Source organism: Polypterus senegalus, chromosome 1, assembly GCF_016835505.1.
Source record: "Polypterus senegalus isolate Bchr_013 chromosome 1, ASM1683550v1, whole genome shotgun sequence".
In the NCBI taxonomy this organism is placed as follows: Eukaryota; Metazoa; Chordata; class Cladistia; order Polypteriformes; family Polypteridae; genus Polypterus; species Polypterus senegalus.
In genome coordinates, this window is record NC_053154.1 from 333,891,063 (window position 1) to 333,915,210 (window position 24,148).

The 24,148-nt window shown below is 48.2% G+C and overlaps 1 protein-coding gene across 2 annotated transcripts in view; it reads right to left on the bottom strand.

Annotated features, from left to right (window-relative positions):
* Positions 1-24,148, bottom strand: part of LOC120516800 (ethanolamine kinase 1-like) — a 200,984-nt gene that overhangs the window by 117,311 nt on the left and 59,525 nt on the right. For both annotated transcript variants that reach the window (XM_039738744.1, XM_039738754.1), the window contains exon 2: positions 9,637-9,896. In XM_039738744.1, the coding sequence (XP_039594678.1) occupies positions 9,637-9,896 (260 nt within the window). The remainder of the gene's footprint in view (positions 1-9,636; positions 9,897-24,148) is intronic.

Genomic DNA, 24,148 nt, shown 5'->3' on the forward strand with positions numbered 1-24,148 from the left:
TTTGTTATGATGATTGACTTATCCAAGGCGACTTACAACATTTGTAGTGCAATTTCCATCCATCCATCCATTATCCAACCCGCTATATCCTAACTACAGGGTCACGGGGGCTGGAGCCTATACCAGCCAACACTGGTGAGAAGCAAACCCCGGGCAGGGTGCCAGCCCACTGCAGGGCAAACACACACCAAGCGCACACAATTTAGGATCACCAGTCCACCTCACCTGCATGTCTCTGGACTGTGGGAGAAAACCCAGGCAGACACGGGGAGAACATGCAAACTCCACGCAGGGAGGACCCGGGAAGTGAACCCAGACGGGTCTCCTAATTGCGAGCCAGCAGCGCTACCCACTGTGCCACTGTGCCACCCTTAGTTACATTTCTTTTTTTTTTTCTTTCCCAACTGGAGCAGAGGCAGATGAAGTCCCTCACTCAGGGTCACACAGGTGTCCGAAGTGGGATCTGAACCCACAACCTCAACGTTAACCCCTGCAGCACACCGCCTGCTTATGGGACTAAAAAAAAACATGAAATGTTCTGCCCATCTCAGCCTTCTTTGCTCTGGCCTTAAATACTCAGAAGGGCGGGCTCTGAGGCGGTGATGTCATGGTGGCCCCGCCCACAAAGCATAAGGAGGAGTAGAACATTTAAAGGGACAGAAAACAATTACAACCATAATGGTAAATACATAAAAATGTGAAAAATAATCTTTCAAAATAGACAACAAAACATGCAATACATGAAATAAAACAGAAGTACTCTGAACGTCATCAACCATTAAACCAATTTTATGCCCAAGGCTACCAAACCTGTCGGGTGCTTTTTTTTCGTTATACATCTGCTGTAATAGACACTGGCTGTGCTACCCATCCAAGACGGCTTGAAATCACAGTAATCAATGCAGAACTCAACGTTAACATTTGTGGTGCACCATCTGTTGGAATGTATTGTCTAATGCATGTAGTAATAAACTGCACTGCACTTGTCATTCCAACAGATGGCACATCCCAATCATTGGTAGTAATAAAATGCACGATTACAAATGTTTCTGATGCACCAGCTGTTGGAATGACAAATGCAATGTATGTGTCTTTGTTATAAGCCATTTGGTGTGGAGTTCATAAAAGTTATGCTAACATTTGTGATGCACCATCTGTTGAAATGACGAATGTGTAACATTTATTACTACATGCATTAGAAGATACATTGCAATAGATGGTGTACTTTAAATGTTAACGCCGAATTCGTCCAACAGAGAGTACCTGCCAGATGGAGAAAAGTCCGCTTATCGTCCTAAATAAAAGGACAACCGTCTGATGTGCCTGTCTGGTTACTATGTGTCTGTTATATGCTGTTTGGCATGGGATTTGTAAAAGCAGTGTTTGTGATGCACCATTTATTGGAATGACAGAGACATAGCAACTGGATGCACAGACAGATCCACAAGCACACTGATGCTTATTTGTAATAAAAAGGCATTACTGCTAATGTTTGTGATGCACCCTCTGTTGGACTGACAAATGCAATGCATGTGTCTCTGTCACATGCCATTTGGTATGGGATTCATAAAAGCAGTGCCAATTTTTGTGATGCGCCATCTGTTGGACTGACAAATGTAATGCATGTGTCTCCGTCATATGCCATTTGGTATGGGATTCATAAAAGCAGTGCTAATTTTTGAGATGTGCCATCTGTTGAAATTACAAATGCAATGCATGTGTCTCTGTCATATTCCATTTGGTATGGGATTCATGAAAGCAGTGCCAATTTTTGTGATGCGCCATCTGTTGAAATTACAAATGCAATGCATGTGTCTCTGTCATATTCCATTTGGTATGGGATTCATGAAAGTGACAGAGACAAAGTAACCGAACGGACTCAAAGACAGACGTTTATCCTTTTATTAAGGTCGAGTGCGCCCAATATTATCCTTTATTGAGCTTTTAACTGTTTTGTTACAGATATCCCTTTATAGATTCGCAGGGCTGTCACTGTGTCTGACTTTGTCTTTGCCTTTCTCTTACGTGTTTATTTTTGGACACTTTGCTCAGGCTTTTGATTTTGTATTTCATTTTGGATTGCTTTTTAAAAGCCGGCTTTATCGTCATAATCATAAAGACTCTTCTGGCCTAGTTCTAGATCAGGTGTTTTATGCATGTAAACTCTCTTCTTTGTAAGAATATCTGCTTTGTTATTTCTGGGTCAGGGTCTTTTAGGGTTCCCCTCTCCCTACTCAGAGTCATCTGTGCTTTAGGCCCTTTCTGCACGTGTAGGCCTCAAGACCAGCTTTGTGAGGTTGGGCTCACTTTGAGGTCTGGTCTTGGGAGGCATTGCCTCGTTTGGAGTTCTGTGGAGGGCTGCACTGCTAACGGGCCCCCTTTTTTGATTGTGAGGGTCATAAAGTTTGGGGTAAGCCTCACTTGGCTGGTATGTGTCAGGTGGGGTCTTCAAGTCTTGTGCTCACAGGCATTGTCTAATTTGGAGTTTTGAGGACTCCTGCCTTCCTCTTTTTATCTACGGAGGCTGCAAAGGGGTGAGGTTCATCATTGATTCTTAGCCTCGTCTGGACCCCTGAGATCTACTCTTAGGGTCCATTGCCTCATTTTTACTCTGTGTAGGCCATAAGGCCTGCTCTGTGCATTTAGGTTCAAACTTACTAATTGGGACAAGTATTGTTGTGTATAGCGCCTTTCAATAGTGGGGATAGTGCTGTGTTGGGTGGGGTCAATGACTTGGGGGTTTACGGTCCAAAGTGCCCACCAAGCCAAGAAGGTGCCTTCCCACAGCTGGCTCCTGGTTCTCATTTGATGCCCGCTGGGCTCTTTTCACCACACTAGGCCAATGTCTGCGCCCACCTCTCCACTCACAAATGCTCACTTGTTGACGCTATACTGCCCCCTGCTTGCCAGCTGTACTCATACAGCCATCTGCCCACCCATCCAAACTTGGATTCCTTTGTCCCAATTCCCCCCCCCCCCCACCAGATTTGTCTAAAACGGGATTCGCATTCTGACCAAGGCATGTGAAACTCTGCCCGTGCGCGGTTAACGGATAATGACCAGAGACGACCGTGACCTTGTCAAAAAAACGAAGCGCTCTCTTCCTGAGAACATTCTGAACTCGGGGCTTTCACACAGCTCTGCTCTGTATCAGCCTGCAAAGCCACAAATAAAACAAAAATAGCCAGATAACCGAGTGCGCTTCATTCCCATGGTCCCCGGTCACAAGTTCTTTCATTATCATAAGTGGGCTGGATTACGACCAACAATTCTCGAAAGAGACGACGTCTTCGGAGAACGGCGCTGGCTGGCTGGCTGGCTGACTGGCTGGCTGGCTGGAGGACTTCGGCTTTTTGTCAAAGTGACGTGGAAAATGGGGAGCCCCCGCCATCACGGCGCAACAATAACACGGTGGGAAGAAAAGAAAGAAAGAAAGAAAGAAAGATAAAAAAGAAAGAAAAAAAGAAAGAAATGTGACCCCTAGTGGCCACCATGCTGAACTTTAAATTTAGAGCTCCGACCTCAGCAGCGCCCTCTGCTGGAAATCCGTGTGAATCGCTTTAGCTGCGAGGGCTGGCAGGCATTGTGGGAAAAATGGAGAACAACTCCAATAACCCTGTCATTCATTCATCAGGACGTTCATCATGAAAGGCACTATATTAAAACACATGGCTGGCTGCCAGTCATTGTGTGCCCAGTTGAGCCACTTCATTTTTCAGGCTTCGGAACCTTGGCATGGCTTCCATAGTGAAAGGCGGTATATTAAACCACACAGCTGGCTGCTAGTCATTATGTGCCCAGTTGAGCCACTTCATCTATCAGAGTACAGAACCTTGGCATGGCTTCCACTGTGAAAGGCGCTATATTAAAATACACGGCTACCAGCGACTGTGTGCCCAGTTGAGCCACTTCATCTATCAGGGTTTGAAACCTTGGCATGACTTCTACTGTGAAAGGCGCTATATTAAAACACACGGCTACCAGCGACTGTGTGCCCAGTTGACAATTACAGTTCTGCCAGCTCCATATGTCTGCACTGTGAACCCTGACAGGTGAAGTGACTCAGCTGTGGGCAAACATTGGCATCTGTTTTAATATAGCGCCTTTCATAGTGAACGTCATGTGGGGATATTTAAGAGATATTCTACAGCTGTTTCCATTATTTATTGATTGATTGATTGATTGATTGATTGATTTTGACAGTGTGAATGCTGGCAGGTGACTCAATCAGCTGAGGGTCACAAATGAGTCACTGGCAGCCATGTGTGTTTTGATATGGTGCCTTTCATGGTGAACGGCATGGCAGGGATTTTGACAGAAACACTTCAGTCAGCTGCACTTTGAACTCTGACACTTGAAGTGACTCAACTGGGCACACATTCGCTGGTCATAGAGGACGGGGCGTCATGTCTGTTAGTATAGCGTCTTTCTTCACGCACACATACATATTTACATGGTGCCAGTCCAGGCAGGTGAAGTGAATTGCTAAGGCCACACAGTTAATGAATATAGCGACTTTCATAATGAACATCATGTGCAGATATATCCCAGATATTCTGTAGCTGTTTTCATTTTTTTATGTCTTTTTGACAGTGTGAGTGCTGGCAGGTGAGGCAACCAGGCAATGGTTCAAAAACGAGTCACTGGCAGCCATTTGTTTTAATATAGCGCCTTTCACAATGGACATAAACATCAAGGTTAGGTGGGACGTGTCAAAGTAACATCCAGATGAGTGCCTGGACCCAAGGTGTCCCAGCAGAACTCTGCCCAGAGTACCATGCCACCTTGTTCCCAGAGTGCACCCTGATGCCATCGCTTGCCCAGATAAACGACGCACACACACAGCTGGCCGTCCAAGAGATCTAAAAGAAAATGGGACTCACCAGACCAGGTGACCTTCTTCCACTGCTTCAAATGCTCACCTGCCTGCTGTAGATGTTATTGGTGGTGGACAGGGGTCATCATGGGCACTGTGGTCCACTGTGTGCTCTTGTGGCCAGCATGACGTTCATCAGTCTGTGCACCACCAGCTCTTCTATGGGTTCGGACCAGATGGGCATCAATAAGCCTTGGGTGCCCGTGATTCTCTCATAAGTTCACTGGTTGTCCACTTTTGGTAGGTACTGACCACTCAAACCAGGAACACCACACAGAACCTGCCATTTTGGAGATGCTCTGACCAGGAAGCCTGGCCATCACAATGTGGCCCTTGTCAAAGTCACTGAGGTCCTCGTGCTCGCCCGATGTGTCACCTTCACGAACTGACAGTTCATGTGCTGCTTGATATGTGCCCCCCCTTGACTCGTGCCACAATGGCGAGACCATCAATTTGCTTCACTCCACACCTTGGGGCTTCAGTCCAGGGTGGGATCACATTGTTCTGCATAGAAATGTGGAGATGACTGCCACTATGAAGTCACACGGGTACCTGGTCATTCTAATCACTGACCCGAACTGAATTACCACACCTGCTTGAGCTGACGCAGCAGAAACATCCAAGGTATGGCGTTCATTATTCAAGGCGCTATATAAAAACTCACGGCCACATGTTATAACTCACTGATGACCCTGAGTCAGGTACTTCACTTGCTGTGACATTACAGAAACATGAAAAACAGTTATAGTGCATTTATCAAAGACACTGACAGGAGGCTCACACTGAAAGGCGCTATATTAATACTTATAGTCGCTTGTTCCTGCTCACCGTTAAGTCACTGGTGACACTGAGTCAGGTGCTTCACTTGCTGTGACATTATAGGAATATGAAAAACAGTTACAGTTTATCAATCAAGCACCTTAACAGGAGTCTCAGACTGAAAACTCACAGATACCAGTCCTTTCTAATTGCTAACTCACAGGTGACCCTGAGTCAGGCACTTCACTTGCTGTGACATTGTAGAAATGCAGAAACAGTTATAATGCATTTGTCAAAAACACTGACTTTATGCTCAGACTGAAAGGCGCTATGTTAAAATTAATTGGTTGCCCATGCTTACTGACTGCTAATTCACTGATGAGTAAAAGTCGGGTAATTTATGTCTCATGGCTTTGTAGTGATACAGAAGCAGAAAAAGTGTATCAGTCAAGCACAGCAGCATGAGATTCACAATGAAAGGCACTATATTAAAACTCATGGTTGCCAGTTCCTGCTCACTGCTACTACACTGGTGACTCTGAGTCAGGCACTTCACTTGCCGTGACATTGTACAAATGCAGAAACAGTTACAGTTTATCAGTCAAGCCCCTTGACTCATATTGAAAGGCGCTATATTAGAACTCATGGTTGCCCATTCTTGCTGACTGTTCCTGACCCTGAGACCGGCACTTGGCTCACCTGAAGTTGTAGAAATACAGAACACCATTAGAGTGTTAAAGTCTGTCAACAACCTGACGGTCACAATGCAAGGCGCTATATTAAGACTCATTGTTACTTGTTCTACAGCCACTCACTGATGACCCTGAGGCTTCCTCGCTTGTCATGACACTCTAGGACAATGGGGACAGTTACAGTATACCATCTGTCAAGGACCGTGACATGAGTCCTCACACTGAAAGGCGCTATATTAAGACTCGTGCTTGGTAACTTTTCCCAGACGTGGCCACTTATATTGTGAATAATTTCTTGACAGCGCAGCCCAAGTAGATTCGCTTTACTGAGCCAAAGCCGAAATGCGCAGCACGGCCAGGAGCGGCCCACCAGTTCCAGATCCTACCGATAAATTCTGCAGCGGCTGCGACAATGGGGATGAATAAACGTGGTGGCCGTAAGCCACGTGTCCTTTTATGTGCTTTTTTTCTGTCACTCAGATGTGATAATTGACAGTTTTGTGACGTTATTGTCATGGGTTGAAAGGCGCTATAAATTGTGCATTGTGACATCTTTCTAGGTTTTATGTAAATCCGTTTCGAATATCAACATCACGGAGACACGTTTAGCATACACGACGGCGTAGTTCTTAGCTGGCGCTTCTGTGGTCCTCGTTACGGTCATTCGTGTCCCTTTGTCGCTAATCGGACCCCAGACAGCCAGACAAACAGAAAAGTGGGAGGCGAGCCAAGGCCGGGGGCAGCCGTCTGACCTTTGGACCCTCAATATGACGAGTCGCATTATAAATTGTTGGCAACCTGAAAGTCGACATATTTGTGCTTTTAATTCCCAGGCCAAAAATGTGCTTAAAAATAAAAGCTCGGCCTGTTTTTGTTCTTTTTCTTTTCTTGCTCTTATTGTGGTGGCCTTTATAACCCTCGTCTCTTTAAAAATGTGAATATAAAAAAAAAAGAAAACACCCTCGGGGACTTTTTAAAAGATGGCGAACTCAAAGAAGCAACGATGTGACAAATGTGAGCTCCTGCTGCCCAGCCACCTGTGGACGGGTGCGCCAAACGAGGGGCATCCTGCGTGTTAAGCTGATTTTGCACTCCACCCTATAGTCATTAAGTAGTTCTTAGTCACACCAAGAGGGGCATGGTTGGCACGACACCCTGACAGCTTTCAGGTGGTGCACACTTTAATGTCAAGGGCCAACCTGCGCACGGGCGATGCCACCACGGACGGGCACAGAAGGCGGCCAGTGACTTGTCAGTCCAGCAGAGGGAACGGCAGCCCCGAATCAAGTGACACACGCGGCTTCAAGAATAATAAACACATGCGGAATTGTGAATCAGTTAATGTCTGTCGGTATTGTGCTCACAAGTGGAAGAGCTTTTAATGAAGAAACTAAGGTTTACAAAACGCCACTCACCTGCGCACTGCGGGGCATTTTAATTTGGGTTTACCTGGCATTTTAATTTGGGTTTACCTGATATAGCTTGTTTTATTATTTTATAGTGACTTTAATCTACCACAGAGGGCCTTTCTTTTGTGTCATACCAACTACATCTTATCTACGGCCTGCATTTCTTTCTGTCTTATACCTAGCTTGTTTTATTATTTTATAGTGACTTTTATATCAAGCTGTCTATCATATATCATATAGTGCCTTTTGAAAGTAGCCATCATCTGACTGTTATGTTGTGCCTTTCATATCCGGTAACGTGCAACTTTCATGTCTTATGTGGTCATTTCAAATCTTTAGGGTTACCTCCACATATTATATAGCGCCTTTCAAAACTCTCTCTGTTATATTGCGCCTTTACCCCAATCTATAGGTAGAGGCCTTGCATCTCTAGTCATCCATCATGTACTGTAGCACCTTTAATATCCAATCACTTACTGCACACCTTCAGACCACCATCTCAGTATCGTTTAAATACTGTAGTGCCTTCTGTACGAATCTCGCTGTTCTGTACTGTCCTCCATATCCTTCTGTTACACTCTGCCTTTCATCTCTGATATTGTGCTGTTGATTGTGTCTTTGGTTATTTAGAGCTCTTCTTATCTATCTATCTATCTATCTATCTATCTATCTATCTATCTATCTATCTATCTATCTATCTATCTATCTATCTATTATATAGTGCCTTTCCTATCTATCTATCTATCTATCTATCTATAGTGCCTTTCATATCTATCTATCTATCTATCTATCTATCTATCTATCTATCTATCTATCATGCCTTTCATTTCTATCTATCTATCTCTCCTGTTTTTTATCAGGGCGGCTCCTTGTCCTTTTTGTCACCATGATGTCCCCTTCATTCTTCTCATTGTCATGTCTCCTTTCACTCATAAGACCCCCCAGTGTGACCAGCGTACGAGGAGGGTCAAGGCACATCATTTTGGGTTGGTGGTCCCCCCTCCATCTGAGCTCAGTTCAAATTCCGGTGATGGTGATTAGAAGACACAGACGTCAGGACAGAGGGTCCCTCAGGTGTCACCACACAGCACCTCCTTTTCCCCCCCGTTTGTAGAAAGCCGGACCCAGCATCACTTAAGTCACTGGTCCTCATGGCAGGTGCACAACTTTCATGGCCATTAGATTAGCGAGCAGCACGGTGCCGCAGGGCCACTCTATACAGGGACCCCCAGATAATCACAGGGCACACGGACACACTGGCATCGGGCCAACTGAGTGTTTAAGAACCAAAACCCTAAATGGAACCATCACAGGGCACCACTCAGTCACCCACGAGGACAATTGAGAGCAGCCCTGGAGTGGGTAGGAGTTCATGCCAGGGCATGGCACATATACCACAAGTACATACAGGGCATTTGAGACCTACGCTGCCCACTGCACCGGGCACACTCACTCCCAGATTGGCATTTCAGGGCAGTCAAGGCAGGAACCAGCCCTGGACGGGATGCCAGTTCATCACAAGGCATAGTCTGGGTGCCGTTTGGGTGTGGGAGTTAAAGTAGAGTGCCCAGAGTTCAACTCAGGCACACACGGGCACAGCAACTAATCCAATCATTCTCGCCAATTCATTACTGACCACAAGAGGGCACACTGTGAACTCAGACCCCGGTGTGGTAACCCTGGACAGGCACTCTAATCTCATCAGAGCCACCGGAGGGTCCTCTGTGCCCATCAGGTGCCAATATGACATTAGAGTTGCTCAGTGATTGGGGCTCTGATCCCACTTCAGACCCTCCATGTGCCACTTAAGTCTGGGGGCACCTCGTTCATTGGCCAGACTAATACCCCCACCCACCACCCATCCAGACAGCCTGCCACCTTTGACCCCCCCAGGCCATACCTGAAAACACGGGGCTCCCTCACCAGCCACTTGTCCAGGACGGTGCCCTTGACAAACTCATAACAGATGCCATTCTTAAAAGTACAGTACAGCTTCGGGCCGCAGTGGTTGGCATGCAGGATCTGCAGGTTCTTCAGTTCATTGGCGCGATTCACAAAGAGTTCCGTCATGTTGCCATAGATGCGGATGAGAAGCGTGTCCTCCATCGAGTCGTCCGTGTAGCAGCCAAGCAGCTTGTTGGTGATTCCATCAGTGAACAGCTGTGGGAAGGAAAGGGAAAGTCAGCTGGCAAGAAAAACCAGGGACATGTGCAGAAAACAAGAACAAGGCAGTGTGAATGGGCATCAGACTGGCATGGGACACCATCCATCCATCAACAGCTTTTATACCTCGAGGTGAGCAGGAGCTGCAGTCTGTCCCACCAATGCTAAACAAGACCCCTCCACACACACACCGGGGGTCTGCTCGCTCACTCCACACCAGTTTAGAGCCGCCAGCTGGCCTGACGTGGCACAACTTTAGGATGTGGAAGGACAGCCATATGTGAACTTACAGATCACGCCACTCCATAAAGGTCACAGTCCCTCAAGCTCCTAGTTGGCAGTGCCAGCCACTGCACCAATGTATGTGATATTCAGGGTCATCTCACCGGCAAGAGTCCACAGAGATACAGGACAGGGCACAGGTCTCATGAGAGACAAGCTGGTCTGTGGGGGCACCAGAAAACCACCAGGGGCAGAAGAGTAAAAAGGTGGTCCTACACCTACAGATAACACATGGCAGGGGAGGTCAGATGTCCTGGAAATGTGTCAGTGCAGCCAAAGTCATACCTCCAAGGCAGAAGGGGGCAGCAGACAGTTCAAGAATGGGATTCTGGCAGCCATTTAGCTCTTTGAAGATGACAAGTGGCAAAGTAGATATAGAAAGATAGACAGAGAGGTAAGGCACCTATAGATAACACATGGAGGGATAGTCAGATGATCCTGGAGATGATCAGTGCAGCCAAAGTCATACCTCCAAGGCAGAAGGGGCAGCAGACAGATCAAGAATGGGATTCTGGCAGCTATTTAGATAGATAGATGATAGATAGATAGATAGATAGATAGAAGATAGATAGATAGAAAGATAGATAGAGACAGTGGAAAGGCACTATATAATAGATAGATAGATAGATAGATAGATAGATAGATAGATAGATAGATAGATAGATAGATAGATAGATAGATAGATAGATAGATAAATGAAAGGCACTATATAATAGATAGATAGATAGATAGATAGATAGATAGAGGAAAGGCGCTATATAATAGATAGATAGATAGATAGATAGATAGATAGATAGATGTGAAAGGCGCTATATAACACATAGATGGGGCCGCATGGGAGTTGGAGGCCAGAAGCCCAACCCTGTAGGGGTCTTTGGGTGATGATGGCGCTGCTGGTTTGGGGGGGGGGCATTTCCATATGAGCCAGAAGTGGGTCCAACAAGCCATGATGTGCCATTAGAAGTAACCCTGGGGTGCCATACCTCGGGGTGTCAGAGTCACATTGTAGCGAAACTCCAAAGGGTAAAAGAGCGAGTATTAAAGTCTGTACATCGTCTGTATTTATGGTTATATTTGAGTTGTGTAGATTGAAAATCCTTTATTTGAACTCGGAGTGGTGTTGGGTCTCATGTGTCTTTTGTTTGGGGGGGACTTGGTGATGTCCCAACTGGTGACAGTGTTTTTAAATAAACATAACGTGATGCAAGGGAAATGCCTTCCTGTAGCATCAGATTATGCATTGGCATTCGATGACATAAACGGACGGCATGTAAACGTGAACGCTGCGTTGTCACAGGGGCCGTGTCGGCTCTCTGATGTTCAGTGTGATGGCGCCAGCATCGGAGTCGATGTCAGCTTGAAAGAACTTGTGGCTACACCCATGAAAATATGAACTGCAAACTTCACATTTGAAGTAAACGGCATGTCACACTCCATCAGAAGGACTGCAGTTAAGAGAGGGGATAATGAAGAACCACAGGAGACGCCGATTTCAGGGATCAAAACACCTGAATCAACAGATCTGCTGTGACGGACGGCCAGGGTTTCTTACCTATAGCCTGAACAAGGACCCCCCTGGGGGGGTGAACTTACCCCAGAGCGCTAGATGGCAGTTACCCCGCCCCACCCTCCGGTGCCTCGGACTCCCGCAGGGCAACATGGGAGTTGCAGTTTGGCACAGCCCTGTTGGGATCCGTGGTCACCACCAGGGGGTGCTGCAGCTCTTCCACCACACCCAGCAGATTATGGAACACCAGCTGCTCTGTAAAAGGTGCCCCTCACTCCATTCAGGGAGCCAAGTCAGGAGGAAGGGAGACAAAAACTTACCGGGAGGAAAAGAAAGAGAGAAGAGAAGATTTGGGAAGCGTTTCCCATGACATAAAAAACATGTGTGCTGAACTTGTGTCCTGCGTCTGTCTGTGTCGGGTTTGGGAGCTGTGCGCCCCCTGAAGGCCACACTGCCTAACAGCACCAGTACGGTATACATGGACAAGACCACACAACATCCGTCTAACTGCCTTCACGTCCAAATGAATAACTAAAGATATTTAACACGACTGTCTAACTGGAAATAATTGAATCATCAAATTTGCTATCTCTGCAAAAGCACAAAGGTTCAAGTCTTTAGAATCCTGGTGCTCCCAGTTTGCAATCCAGTGACCTGAGATGGAGACTCCTTTGGTGTCTCTTCAGAGAATCCTTGGGTCCCACTGGTTTGACTTTGTGTTGCTCGGGGAGGCCAGAATGAGGCACATGACCTGCATTGTGAGGGAGCGTCAGTTAGGGCACTACGGATATGTGGCACGATTACCCGAGGGTGATCCTCATTGTTGAGGCCAAAGGAACACCCAAGTAACACCTGGCCTCGGAAGATAGAGGGTCATTTCCGGAAGGTGGGACTGGACTGCATGTCTCCCTGGGGGGTTGCCAAATGGGCTCCCGAGGTATTTCGTCGTGTGGTGAGTGGGGCAACGTGATGTACCAGTGCCCACTCCTCAACCTGACCTGACCTGATCTATGGACACACAACCCCTTTTTGACATTTGAGGTCACTGGAAAGGGGTGAGAACCCGAATGCCTGGACCAGGCCAAGGGGACGCCCATATAACACCTGGCTGCTTCCAACTGGACTGTGTCTGCCAGGGGGTTGCCAACCGAGATCCCAAGTTGGCACCCCAAAACGCTGTACCAGTGCAGGCTCCCCACCCTGACCTGACCTGTCTAATTGGAAATGCAAACATGCCGTTATAAAAATGGCCGGCGCGTTTTAACACGTCGCCTGTCCGTAGAGCACAACGTCTTACGAAGTAAATCTGAACAACATATTTTATTGAGTCGTTGATGTCCTAACGCTTGGTAAAATAAATCATAATTTTTTCAGTGTAGAAAAAAAGACAATTGGCACACAAGGAGAACGTGTAGACTCCACACTGACAGCGCACGGAGCTGCGGCACGAAGTCCAGCGAACCTGCCATAAAGTCGGCTGATCCAGTCGGGGGCGCGCAGAACTGTCGCTGCACTCAGTTAGCTGACATAATAAATCATGCGACAACAACGACTCAGAACCACATGAAAAGGCGCTATATTGTGTTTTAAATGATCACTACCGCAAATGAAATAAAAAAAGGTCTTATCTTCCGGACCGACAGACACCTCGCGGATGAATTGTCGGATAAGGCAGCAGACCGGCGGCGCTGCATCCGAGACTCGCCGATGCGTTGCCTCGCCGCGGACTTTTTATTATTATGATTTTTTTTTTTTTTTTTGTTATTGTTCTTTTTCAAAGCCGTCATCAAAGCCGTTCAGCACCGACACATAACGGCCACGCGCTCCCAACTACAAATTAGCCCTTTTGAATCAGGCCGACGCGACTCGCCACTCGCACTGCCGTTTCTTTCATCGCGCTGCCCGCGCGCCTCTCACATGGCTGCGCTTTACGGAAATCCCCCCAATAAAATAATAAAAAAAAAAAAGCGCACGGCGCGTTGAAGGAGGGTCGGCTGCCTAGTGATCTTCGCTCAATTAGAAGGCTTTCTCCCCTCAAACGCTGCCATTCATCTCCTTTTTTCTGTTTTCATTGAGCACGGATGAAGTTTCTTTCTCTTTCCGAATTAAAGGCCTTTTTGACTGAACATCCGCCCTTCTGTTCTGAGGCCAATCGCGCGAGTCGGAACTCTCGGGGACTTTCCGTTTGTTCTCCGTGGACGGTGTGGCGTCTTCATGTTAAAGTGATTCGCATATCTCACATCTGTAAAGTCAGGGGTTCAAGTGGTCTCTGCAGGTCTCGGGTGTGACAAGGCAGGCCCTCCAGGAGAAAATTGACAAACGAGTGGAGACCATCCAGCCCATCCGAGTGTGTCTTCAGCTCCATAGAGTCAAGGGTTCAAATGCCAGTGCCACGTGCCCTCACATCTCCAGAGGCGTAGGTAGAAATAAGAAGCCCTTTCATTGACTATGTGGCCCCACCTTGGCATCACCCACGTGACCCTGCAGGTTCTTCATGTGTCTTCAGCTCTGCAGAGTTCCATGTGCCCTCAATGTCTCCAGACTCATTGGTTTGAATGTCCTTCTGTCCTCTGATTCGGTGGTTGTCCTCATGTTCTTCACGTGACCTCACATCTGTAAAGTCTTGGGTTCAAACAGCAGCTTGGTCAACATCTGCATGGGACTGCATGTGGCTTCGACTGTTGAGTCTTGTGTTCAAATGCCAGCTGCATGTGTCCTCACATCTTCAGAGTTGTGGGTACAAATAAGCAGCCCTCTCAGTGACTGTGTGGCCTCACCTTGGCATCTCCCACCTGGGACTCAGTGCCAATGCTAGGTTATTTTGTGCCCTAGGCCAAGCTTCTGAGTGTGCCAACCAACTGTTCAGTAGCTAACCTGTGTGGCTGACCCCCACACTGTCCTTATGATCTGTGCCCTAGCTGAATGCCTAATTCATCTTAATGGTGGCGCCAGCTCTGGTTATACAGGTATGCCATTTAATATGAGATTCATAAAAGCAGTGTGAATGTTTGTTATGCGCCATCTGTTGAAATGAAAAGCACAATGCACATCTCTCTGTTACATGCCATGTACACTATATAATGCCTTTCCCACTGCCGGTGCCAACTGTACCCGTACAGCTGGGTCCCCCGCCACCCATTATGATCTGCACCCTAGGTAAATACCTCATTCATCTTGATGGTGGTGCCAGCCTTGGTTATGTGCCATTTAATATGAGATTCTGAAAAGCAGTCTGAATGAGAGTGCGCCATCTGTTGAAATGACAAGCTCAATGCGCCTCTCTGTTATATGCCATTTGGTATGGGATTTCGTAAAAGCAGTCTTAATATTTGTGATGCACCATTTGTTGGAATGGCAAATGCAATACACGTCTCTGTTACATACCATCTGGTGCAGGAGTTCAAAAAGTATGTGAGGCACCGTCTGTTAGACTGACAGTTAGAATGCATTTTATTACTGCAAATGTTTGTGGTGCGCCTTTGGTTGGAATGCAACCAGTTGGACACACAGACACTTTTTCTTATTGTGAAGTCATAGAGGAGCTGTGCAGATGATGGCTCATGACTTTCTCTGTCTACTGTGTTTCACTATATAGTGCCTTTCCCAACTGTTCGGTAGCTAACCTGGGTTCCCCCCTCCCCAATGATCTGCACCCCAGGAGAATGCCCAATTGACCATAATGGTGGCGCCTGCTCTGCTGGCACTGCAGGTTCTTCATGTGTCTTCAGTTCTGTGGAGTCATGGGATCCAATCCCAGTTTCATGTATCCTCACATCTCCATAGCCAAGGGTTCAAATGCCGGCCTAGTCACTGTATGGCATCTGCCCTTTACACCTGTGCCCATGTGGCCACATATCCATAGGGATGTCACTTCAGACACTGGCCTGTTCTTCTTTCCAAGTTCTCAGTGTGGCAAGGTGATACCCATCTCTGGAATCAAGGGTTCAAATCCTGGTCTGGTGACCAACTCTGTGACATTTATAAATTCTCCCCCAGTGCATGTGGCCCACCTCTCAAATACCAGCACGGTTATCGATTGTACCATACGGTGCCGCATGTTCTCCATGTGACCTCACAATTTCATGAGTCATGGGTTCAAATAACATCCGGAACACTGTGTGGCACTTGCTCAATCCCCATGTGCCTGATGGTGACATTTGCAGACTGTCCATGTGGCCATGTGCCACAGGTTCAGATACCAGCCTGTCCATGAACTTTGGGGGGTGTGGGGGCATTTGGCATGTTGTCCTGTTCTCTGTGTGGCCTGTCATCTTCAAAGTCACGGGCTCAAATAGTCAGCCTGGTCCCCACTTTTATGGCACTAGCATGTTCTTTACACATCTTCAAGCCTGCACAGCCATGGGCTCAAATGCCAGTTCCGTGTGCCCAGGTGTCCTCACATTGTCAGACATGGATTCGAATACTGGACTGTCCAACAACTTTGGGGACAGGATTGTTGTCACATACTCTGTCATGTGTGGCCTCACATCTTCACAGTCACGGGTTCAAAGAGTCACCTTGGTAATTGGTTTTGTGACTTCACCGCTCCATGACTTATGCAGTCAAAGGTGCATGTCACCCATGTGTCCCGTCGAATACGGGCGCCACCAAATAAGAGCCAAGTTACGGGGACTTCTGGGTAATACAGGGGCTCAACCAGAAAGGGTGCAGCTTCTTGTGACAATGTGGGAGGGGCTCATTGGGTGTCTTCTCAGTACTGCAGAAGGAAATGAAGATGATACTGTCAGCGCTGGCGCCCCCTGTTGTCCCAGAGTGGTACTGCATACCTCCGCAGATGCTCAGAGGGCAGCTAGGCCCCCCCCCACATCATCACAATCTCTATCAATACATCTATTTATATATATATTATATATATTATATCACCATCTCTCTTTTGCTCGAGACCCCGTAAGGCAGCGTGTCATTTGGTAGAGTGTCACTGTCATGAGTTGGACCTCCCCAAGTGGGCTTCAGCGATCAAGAAGCCAAACTTACTAGTCAGGCAGTCGCAGAGCTTATTTTGTGTTGTGCCACCGATCGCATATCTTGGTGCTGCTTTTTGGAGCCTGGCATTAGATTGGCTGGCCCAGTTGGCACTCCAGCTATTCTTTGGCACTCCTCTCCTCATTCAGACCTTTCAGTTCCAGAGCCATGTGGCCTGTCCACGGGCTTTATAGAATCTGAGGTGGCGTATTCGTCATGCTCTCTCTGTGTGGACTCCCGTCTTCAGAGTCACGGGTTCAAACGAGCAGCCTGGTCACCTCTGTAGAGTCTGGTGTTTAAATGCCAGCTTCATGTCCCCAAGTGTACTCACACCACCAGATTCATTAGTTTAAATGTCAGCCTGTTCACAGTCCTGGGGGTTGTCCTCATGTTCTTGATAGGGTCTCACATCGGTAAGTCATTAGGTCAAAGACCAACGTGGGCATCACCCTTGGGTGTCTGCACATTCTTCCTGCATATTCAGCTCTGTGGAGTCTTGTGGTCACATGCCAGCTCCATATGCCGATGCAGTACATCCTCACATCTCTTCAGCTGTGGGTACAAATAAACAGCTCCATCATTGACTGGGTGGTCATCTAAAGTCACGGGTTCAAACACCAGTCTTGTGGCACTGCATGTTCTTCAGGGGGCCTCACGTGTTCCCTGGGTGGACTGACATCTTCAGAGTCATGGCTTTGAATAACCAGCTGTGTAGCACTGCAGATTTGGCACGCGTCTTCAGTCTCGGTAACGTCACACAGGTTCACATGCCACCTCCGTGTGCCCACATGTCCTCATATGACTGTGTGGCCTCTCCAAAGTCCTAGACACATATACCAGTCTGGTCATCACCAGCATACCAATGCTACCTCACGGGTTCAAATCGCGCCCTTCATCTCTTTGTGGCATCTGCCCACTCTTCTTGTGTGCGTGTGTGCTGTCTGTGCCAACACCAGCTTGGTCATCGCCTGTCTGGGGTCACATTCTCGAAGGCATGGTGGTAACCCCACTGGAGGTCTTGGAGTCCACTCGGGTGTCTTCCTTGTGCGGTTTGGATGTTCTCCCAGTGCACATTCCTGTGTTCCTCCTCCTTCCCAAAGACCTTCTGATGGGTTTAAACTGACCTGGCACCTCGTGGGAAGGGCAGACCACCATAAACAGATTTCAGAAAATGGATGGATGGAAGGCATGACCAGATGGATTTTAAATGACCCAGTCAAGTACCATTTGCTCACATCAACATGGGCATGTTTACCAAACTGGCACCTCCTGGCTCCACTGAGCTGTCACATTTCAATTTTGGCCGATAAATTCCTCTTCTTCTTGTTTTGTTAATATTTAATGAATCAAAAGTGGGCATCACCCTTCAGCTTAGGATTTCAGAATACCCAGCCAGTGCCCTAGTAACGTCAGCTCCAGTCAGAATGTGCCCATTGAATGCCACACCCACCTTGAGCTAATTAGTTTTGGATCATGAGAGTAAACCCACCTTAAACCTCAATGGTGCCAAAGCCATTCCTTGGCATGAAGTTTCTTTTTTTCCTTTAAATATCTCCACAACCTCCTAAAGTGATCACAGGAGCCGTCTGAAATGACGGATGGCAGCCCCTGCAGTCGTGGCACGTACTCCGCCGGCATCGTGCGCCACTGAATTTTCACATTCCTCCGATTTCAATTCACAGCCCTCAGCCGCCTCTGACCGGGCCGCGTGTCACCGTCACCAATGCAATTTAAAGCTGTGCCAGCTTGCTTGTAATTTCACTTGTGTTCTCCCAATCTCACGGGGGCGCACGTGTTAAACATCGAAAGGATCTGCCAATGTGGGACCCCCACACTTACGAGAAAAGGTGGTAAATGAAACGGCACTTCACAAAAAAAAAAAAAAAATGGCCAACGTCCAAGAGGGCAGCAGCAACTTCTAAAAATAACCTCAGGGCCATTAAGGCTGCGATCGGCTTCAAAGGGGGCACAATTAGAGCTGTCAGTGCCAGCAGGTGCCTTCGCTTTATTATGTGCTTAAGAGCCCGATGACCTTTGATTGGCGAAGCCAGGGGCACACAGCCTAAAAGTCCTGGAAGGTAAAATAAAAGGGCAGTGCCCGGTGCACTGGTGGAAATGACTCAGTCGAGGATGGGGCACCTTGGTGCCCAGTTGGCCTGGGGAGGGCAATAAAGCATTTGAAAGGCCTCATGCCAGCTGTGCCTGATAGGGGGAACACCATCCTAAAATGTCATCTTGGGGGCAAAAGCAAACAAAAGTACAGAGGGATGCTTTACTAGGTGCCCTCTGGTGGTCATGAGGAGTAGCCCCCCTCAGTGTTCAGCACCCTAAAGATACAGAAGGCGTTTCCACCTCAGTCACCCTTATCTTTCCTATTAGTGCTGGCACCTCTGCCCATTACCTTTCTGGGATGCCCAGCTCGCATACAGCAAGGCCGAATGTAGGGTAGTGCTTAGAGGGGTTACACCCCCCGACAAAAGCTGCCATGCACGCCAATCATGACCCTGTGTTGAGTGAGCTGCACACAACACAGATGGGCCGAAACAGCAATGCCCACCTCCCTGATATTCAATTGTGGAGCTAAAAGCACCAAAGGGGGACCCAAACTCTGATGATGACCCTCTAAATGCCCCTTATGTGGCAGGCACTTCGGGCACATCCTTCTAAATGCCATGAAGGAGGGCACTTCATCCAGCACAACCCTCTAAACACCAAGATGGCAGCAAAACCCTGCAACACTCTTTGATAAAGCAGCTCACCATGCCAATGGGAGAAACCCAGACCACTCTGCACTTTGATCAGGACCCTCTAAACTTCAAGGGGGGACTCAAACCAAGCAGCCCTCTTCAGTCATGCAGCTCAACACACCAAGAGGGAACCCCAGCCATGGTCTTACTGCATTACCAGCCTAAGTCTTCTAAAACCGAGTCTGGCATACAGGGCATGCCACCCTTAGTGGTGCCCACCTTAGCACATTTGCTTTGAGATTTCTAATGCCCATTTTCCACTTGTATGGCTGTGTCCTTGTCCTTTTCTCACCTCCTCCTACCTGCAAATTCATTCCCTACCCGTAACACCTGCTTCACCTGCCCACAGATACCCGAAGGCCTTTGATTGGTACAGCGGGGGGCACAAAGTCCAAAAGCCCTGGTAGTCTTTCTAGACATTATACTGTACGTGAAATCCATGTGGTCACGTATGCACATCTGAGGGTCACCTTCCGGGTTCGTCAGTGGTAAGCACTGCCATGCCGAGACACGAGGGGACGCCGTCTGTGGCACTGGAGACATCAATGAAACTGAATAACTGGGCGGGTGGGAGCGAGCGAGGGGGACGATGAACCCGTCCCAGTTACACCAGTTCTGTTAGGAGGAAGGGGCCAAAATCCCAGCATCGTTTTATAAGAAGCTCATGGAAGGAGACCAACACGTTTGGCTCAAGTGACACAATTTAAAGGCAATGCCACCAAATTGGGACAAAGTGACTCACTGGAATTGTCACATAGTCAAGAAAAAGTGAAATCCTTGGTGTGTCTGGAAACATCGGTGGGAAAATCGACTTTTGCCGCGGGCAGAGTAGACGTCTTAAACGATCGTTCACATTCCTAGTTTGTGAGTCTGAAATCTGTGGTGGGCTTAGAAAGTCACTTTGATTGAATTCAACAGAAGTGGGTGGAAACTTCGGACCCCAACTGTAAACACTTTGTTTCATGTTGTCCTAAAGCCAAAGGGGTGTGGCTTCCTGTAACATCCACACGTCCTTCTGCTTGTATTTTGGTGGTCACTCAGGGGGTCATTCGCTGTCACGTGCGCTGGATGTTCTGCACGGGGGGGTGGGTTTAAACAAGACACACCCACCCACCAGCCCCTCTTCCACAGAGAGAGAGAGGAGGACAGCCCCACTCAGGACCACGTGACCTCATTTCCCTGTGTGCCCTCGGATGCCCCGCCCCTCCTGCTCAACACTAAATTAACAAGCAGATCCAATCAGAAGTCGCCGTTCATCTTGAACCCGTGTCTAACTTTCAGGGGTCCTTCATCTTGGAAGGATTTTGCCTTACCCAAGAGCTTTCACTGCCCTTAAATGGGGGGCTCTGAGGAGACCCCGCCCCTCTCATGTTGCCCTTTTAACGACGTACACAGTCGGGTTCTAACGCTTGCTGTGTATTTTGAGTCAGAATATAAAAGTTGATTTTTATTTCCATGTGCATCTGGTGACGGGAGTGCGATTGTCACACGTTTGATGACACTGAGCCACTGGTGACAGCCACAATTATCCCTCGAGGGACGCAACGCCTCCACTTCAAATCTAAGGTGACCGTCGTGTTTCTGGTTTTGAACTCCGAGCCCCTACTTGACTTCGACTCTTGTTTCATTTTCATTCCCTTTGCTTCTCGTTGTTTTTTGTCGTTCCGTTCTCGTGATCCGCGTCGTTCCCGTCTGATCAGCCCCTCATCTTTTCTGACCACAATTATCCTCGGGCACTCGGTGTGGGTGGTCACATTTCCAAACTGGCCATTGTTGCCCCACTTTGGGCCTGTGTGGGCCTTGAAGCCTGACATGTTAGTTTGGGGCCAGGTTGCCCGGGGTGAGACCTGTCTCGAGGTCCTGCCCAGGTGTTTGTTCATTTCACCTTCATCGGTGCAGTACGAAGTTTCATCTTTTATCCGTAAGCTCGGATGGCCCTCCCGCACTGAGGACACCAGTGCTCTACGCTTCCGGTACATTCTGCCTAGCGACGTTGTAGCAAATTAAAAAAATAAAAATGACATGCGGAAAGATGCAAAATATTTGTAAGTCGTTTACAATGTCGTCGTGGCTCAGACGTAACACAAGACTCAAAGAGCCAGCAGTAACGTAGAAATTCTCACACAAAAAGAACCGGTGTAATAAAATTTAAAATAAACACACAGCGCCCACCACCCAGTGACCCCACTCTCAGTCTCCATCGGGCACACGTGGCACCTGCTGGCTCACTTGCTCTCCTCTTCTTCTTGGTCAGCTTTCAGTACAGCACAGGGCACAGTGCCCCCTTATGACGTCCAACCATCCACACTCACATAATGCCACTGTGCCAGGCCAGGGGTCATTCACTCCCCCCACCTGCTTGGGACACCCATCACAAACAGCATATTTGGGGTATGGTGCTACCTGGTGACGTCCAACCAGCACATTCAGGGCATGGAGCACTTGGTGATGCCGGACCTCCAGCAGTTTTAAAGTGCCAGTTCATGTTCCCCCTTTCCGTGCTGGGTTCTGTGCCATTCACCCCAGTAACTGGGCCACACATCACAATGACATATGCAAAGAATGATGCCCCCTGGTGACGCATGACCTTCTGCACTCACAAAATGCCACTGGACGCCCGTCACTACAGCATATATGGGGTACGGTGCCCCCTGGTGACGTCCAACCATCCACACTCACAAAATGCCAGTGTATGTGCTTCCCTCTGTGCCATTCACTCTGTTAACTGAGCCATCATAATTGTGCAATGCAGGTCATGGTGCCCTATGGTGCCATCCGACCTTCTGCACTTACTAAATGTCTGCCGTGCTGGAGCAGGTGTCATTTGCCACACTTTGTGGGACACTCAGCACAACAATGCCTACTGGGCATGGTGCCCTCTGGACATGCCTGAACATCTGAAATCACAGAATGCCAGCTCAGGTTCCCTCTGCTATAATGGGTTCTGTGCCATTCGCCCCACTAACTGGGCCACGCATCACAACAGCACATATGGGGCATGGCTCCCCCGGCAATGACCAACTTTCTGAATTCACAAAATGCCACTGTGCTGGGCTCTGTGTCATTCTCCCTGATTGCTGGGCCATCATAACAGCACATACAGGGCATGGTGACCACTGGTGACACCCGTCCTCGTGCCCTCCACAAATCTCGCTGTGCTGGGCATTGCGTTATTCACTCCACTCCTTGATCTACCCATCACAACAGCACATACAGGGCATGGGGCCCTTGGTGATGCCTGACCTCCAGAAATTATAGAGTGCCAGTGCATGTTCCCCCTTTCAGTGCTGGGTTCTGTGAATCACCATGGCACATATTGGGCATGCCTCTCCCCAGTAATGCCCAAACTTCTAAACTCACTATCTGGGCCACACATCACAATGACATATGTAAAGAATGGTGCCCCCTGGTGACCTTCTGCACTCACAAAATGGCACTGTGCCGGGCTATGTGACATTCACACTCATTTCTGGGACATTCATCACAAAAGCATTTACTGGGCATGACACCCCCTGGTGTCGCCCAACTTTCTGTACTCACAAAATGCCAGTGCATGATCCTCCGTAAATGTTGGGTTCTGTGCAAATTACCCTGCCAACTGGACCATCAGAATGGCACATACTGGGCATTGCAGCCCCTGGTGACACCTTACATTTTTCACTCACAAAATGTCAGTGCATGTTCCCCCTTTTGAAGCTGGGTTCTGTGCCATTCACCTCACTAAGTGGGCTACACATCACAGCAGCACATACTGGGCATGCCTCCCCCTGGTAATGCCCAGACGTCTTAACTCCCAAAATGCAAGTGTATGCTCACTCCCTCTGTGCCATTCATCCCACTAACTGGGCCATCAGAACGGCACATATATACAGGGCATGGTGCCCCCTAGTGACACCAGACTCATAAAATGCCAGCGCATGTTTCCCCTTTCAATGCTGGGTTCTGTGCCATTCACCCCACTCACTGGGCTATGCTTCACAATGGCACATACTGGGCATGGCTGCCCAAACATCTGAACTCCCAAAATGCCAGTGTCTGCTCACTCCCTCTGTGCCATTCATCCCACTAACTGGACCATCACAATGGAACATACAGGGTGTGGTGCCCCCATCTGTGATATTCGCCCCTGTAACTGGGCAACCCCATCACCGGAGGAGAAGCAGTGCGGGTGGCTAAAAGTAAAGCAAAGGCCCACGTGTTGAGCGCAGACCCTCGACTGGTGGGCAGCGCGCCGGCTCTACCTGTGCTCAACACTTTCTTGAAGGCTTTCCTTTTATTTGCGCTTATATTGTTGTATTAACTTCACAAAAGAAGAAGATTTGGCAGGCGCCCACGAACATCCTGTACCGCTAACATGTTGTTATAAATGACACGTTCTTTCCGATAAGACTATAATTTCAATTTCAAAACCACTTGGCATACCTAAAGTGGAGAGCAGCGAAGGGAGGATCTGCAGAGACTCAAACAAAGAGTCCAAATCAAAAGACTGCTGAGGAGGACAATTCCCTTCCAGCTGGACTGGGATCAAGTGTGCGCTTGTCGGAGCGTTCAGGGACGGCCTCGACATTCGGCAGATGCTAAAATCAGGGGGACGGACAGACAGACAGACACGGGGAGGGCCGGGGAGGGGTTATGGGGACAGACGACAGAGAGTGGGTTGGGGACTCCGCGTCATGGACGTTCCAAAGTTCCTGCAGAGATGATACAGCGGTGTGGCTTCAGGCATCAAC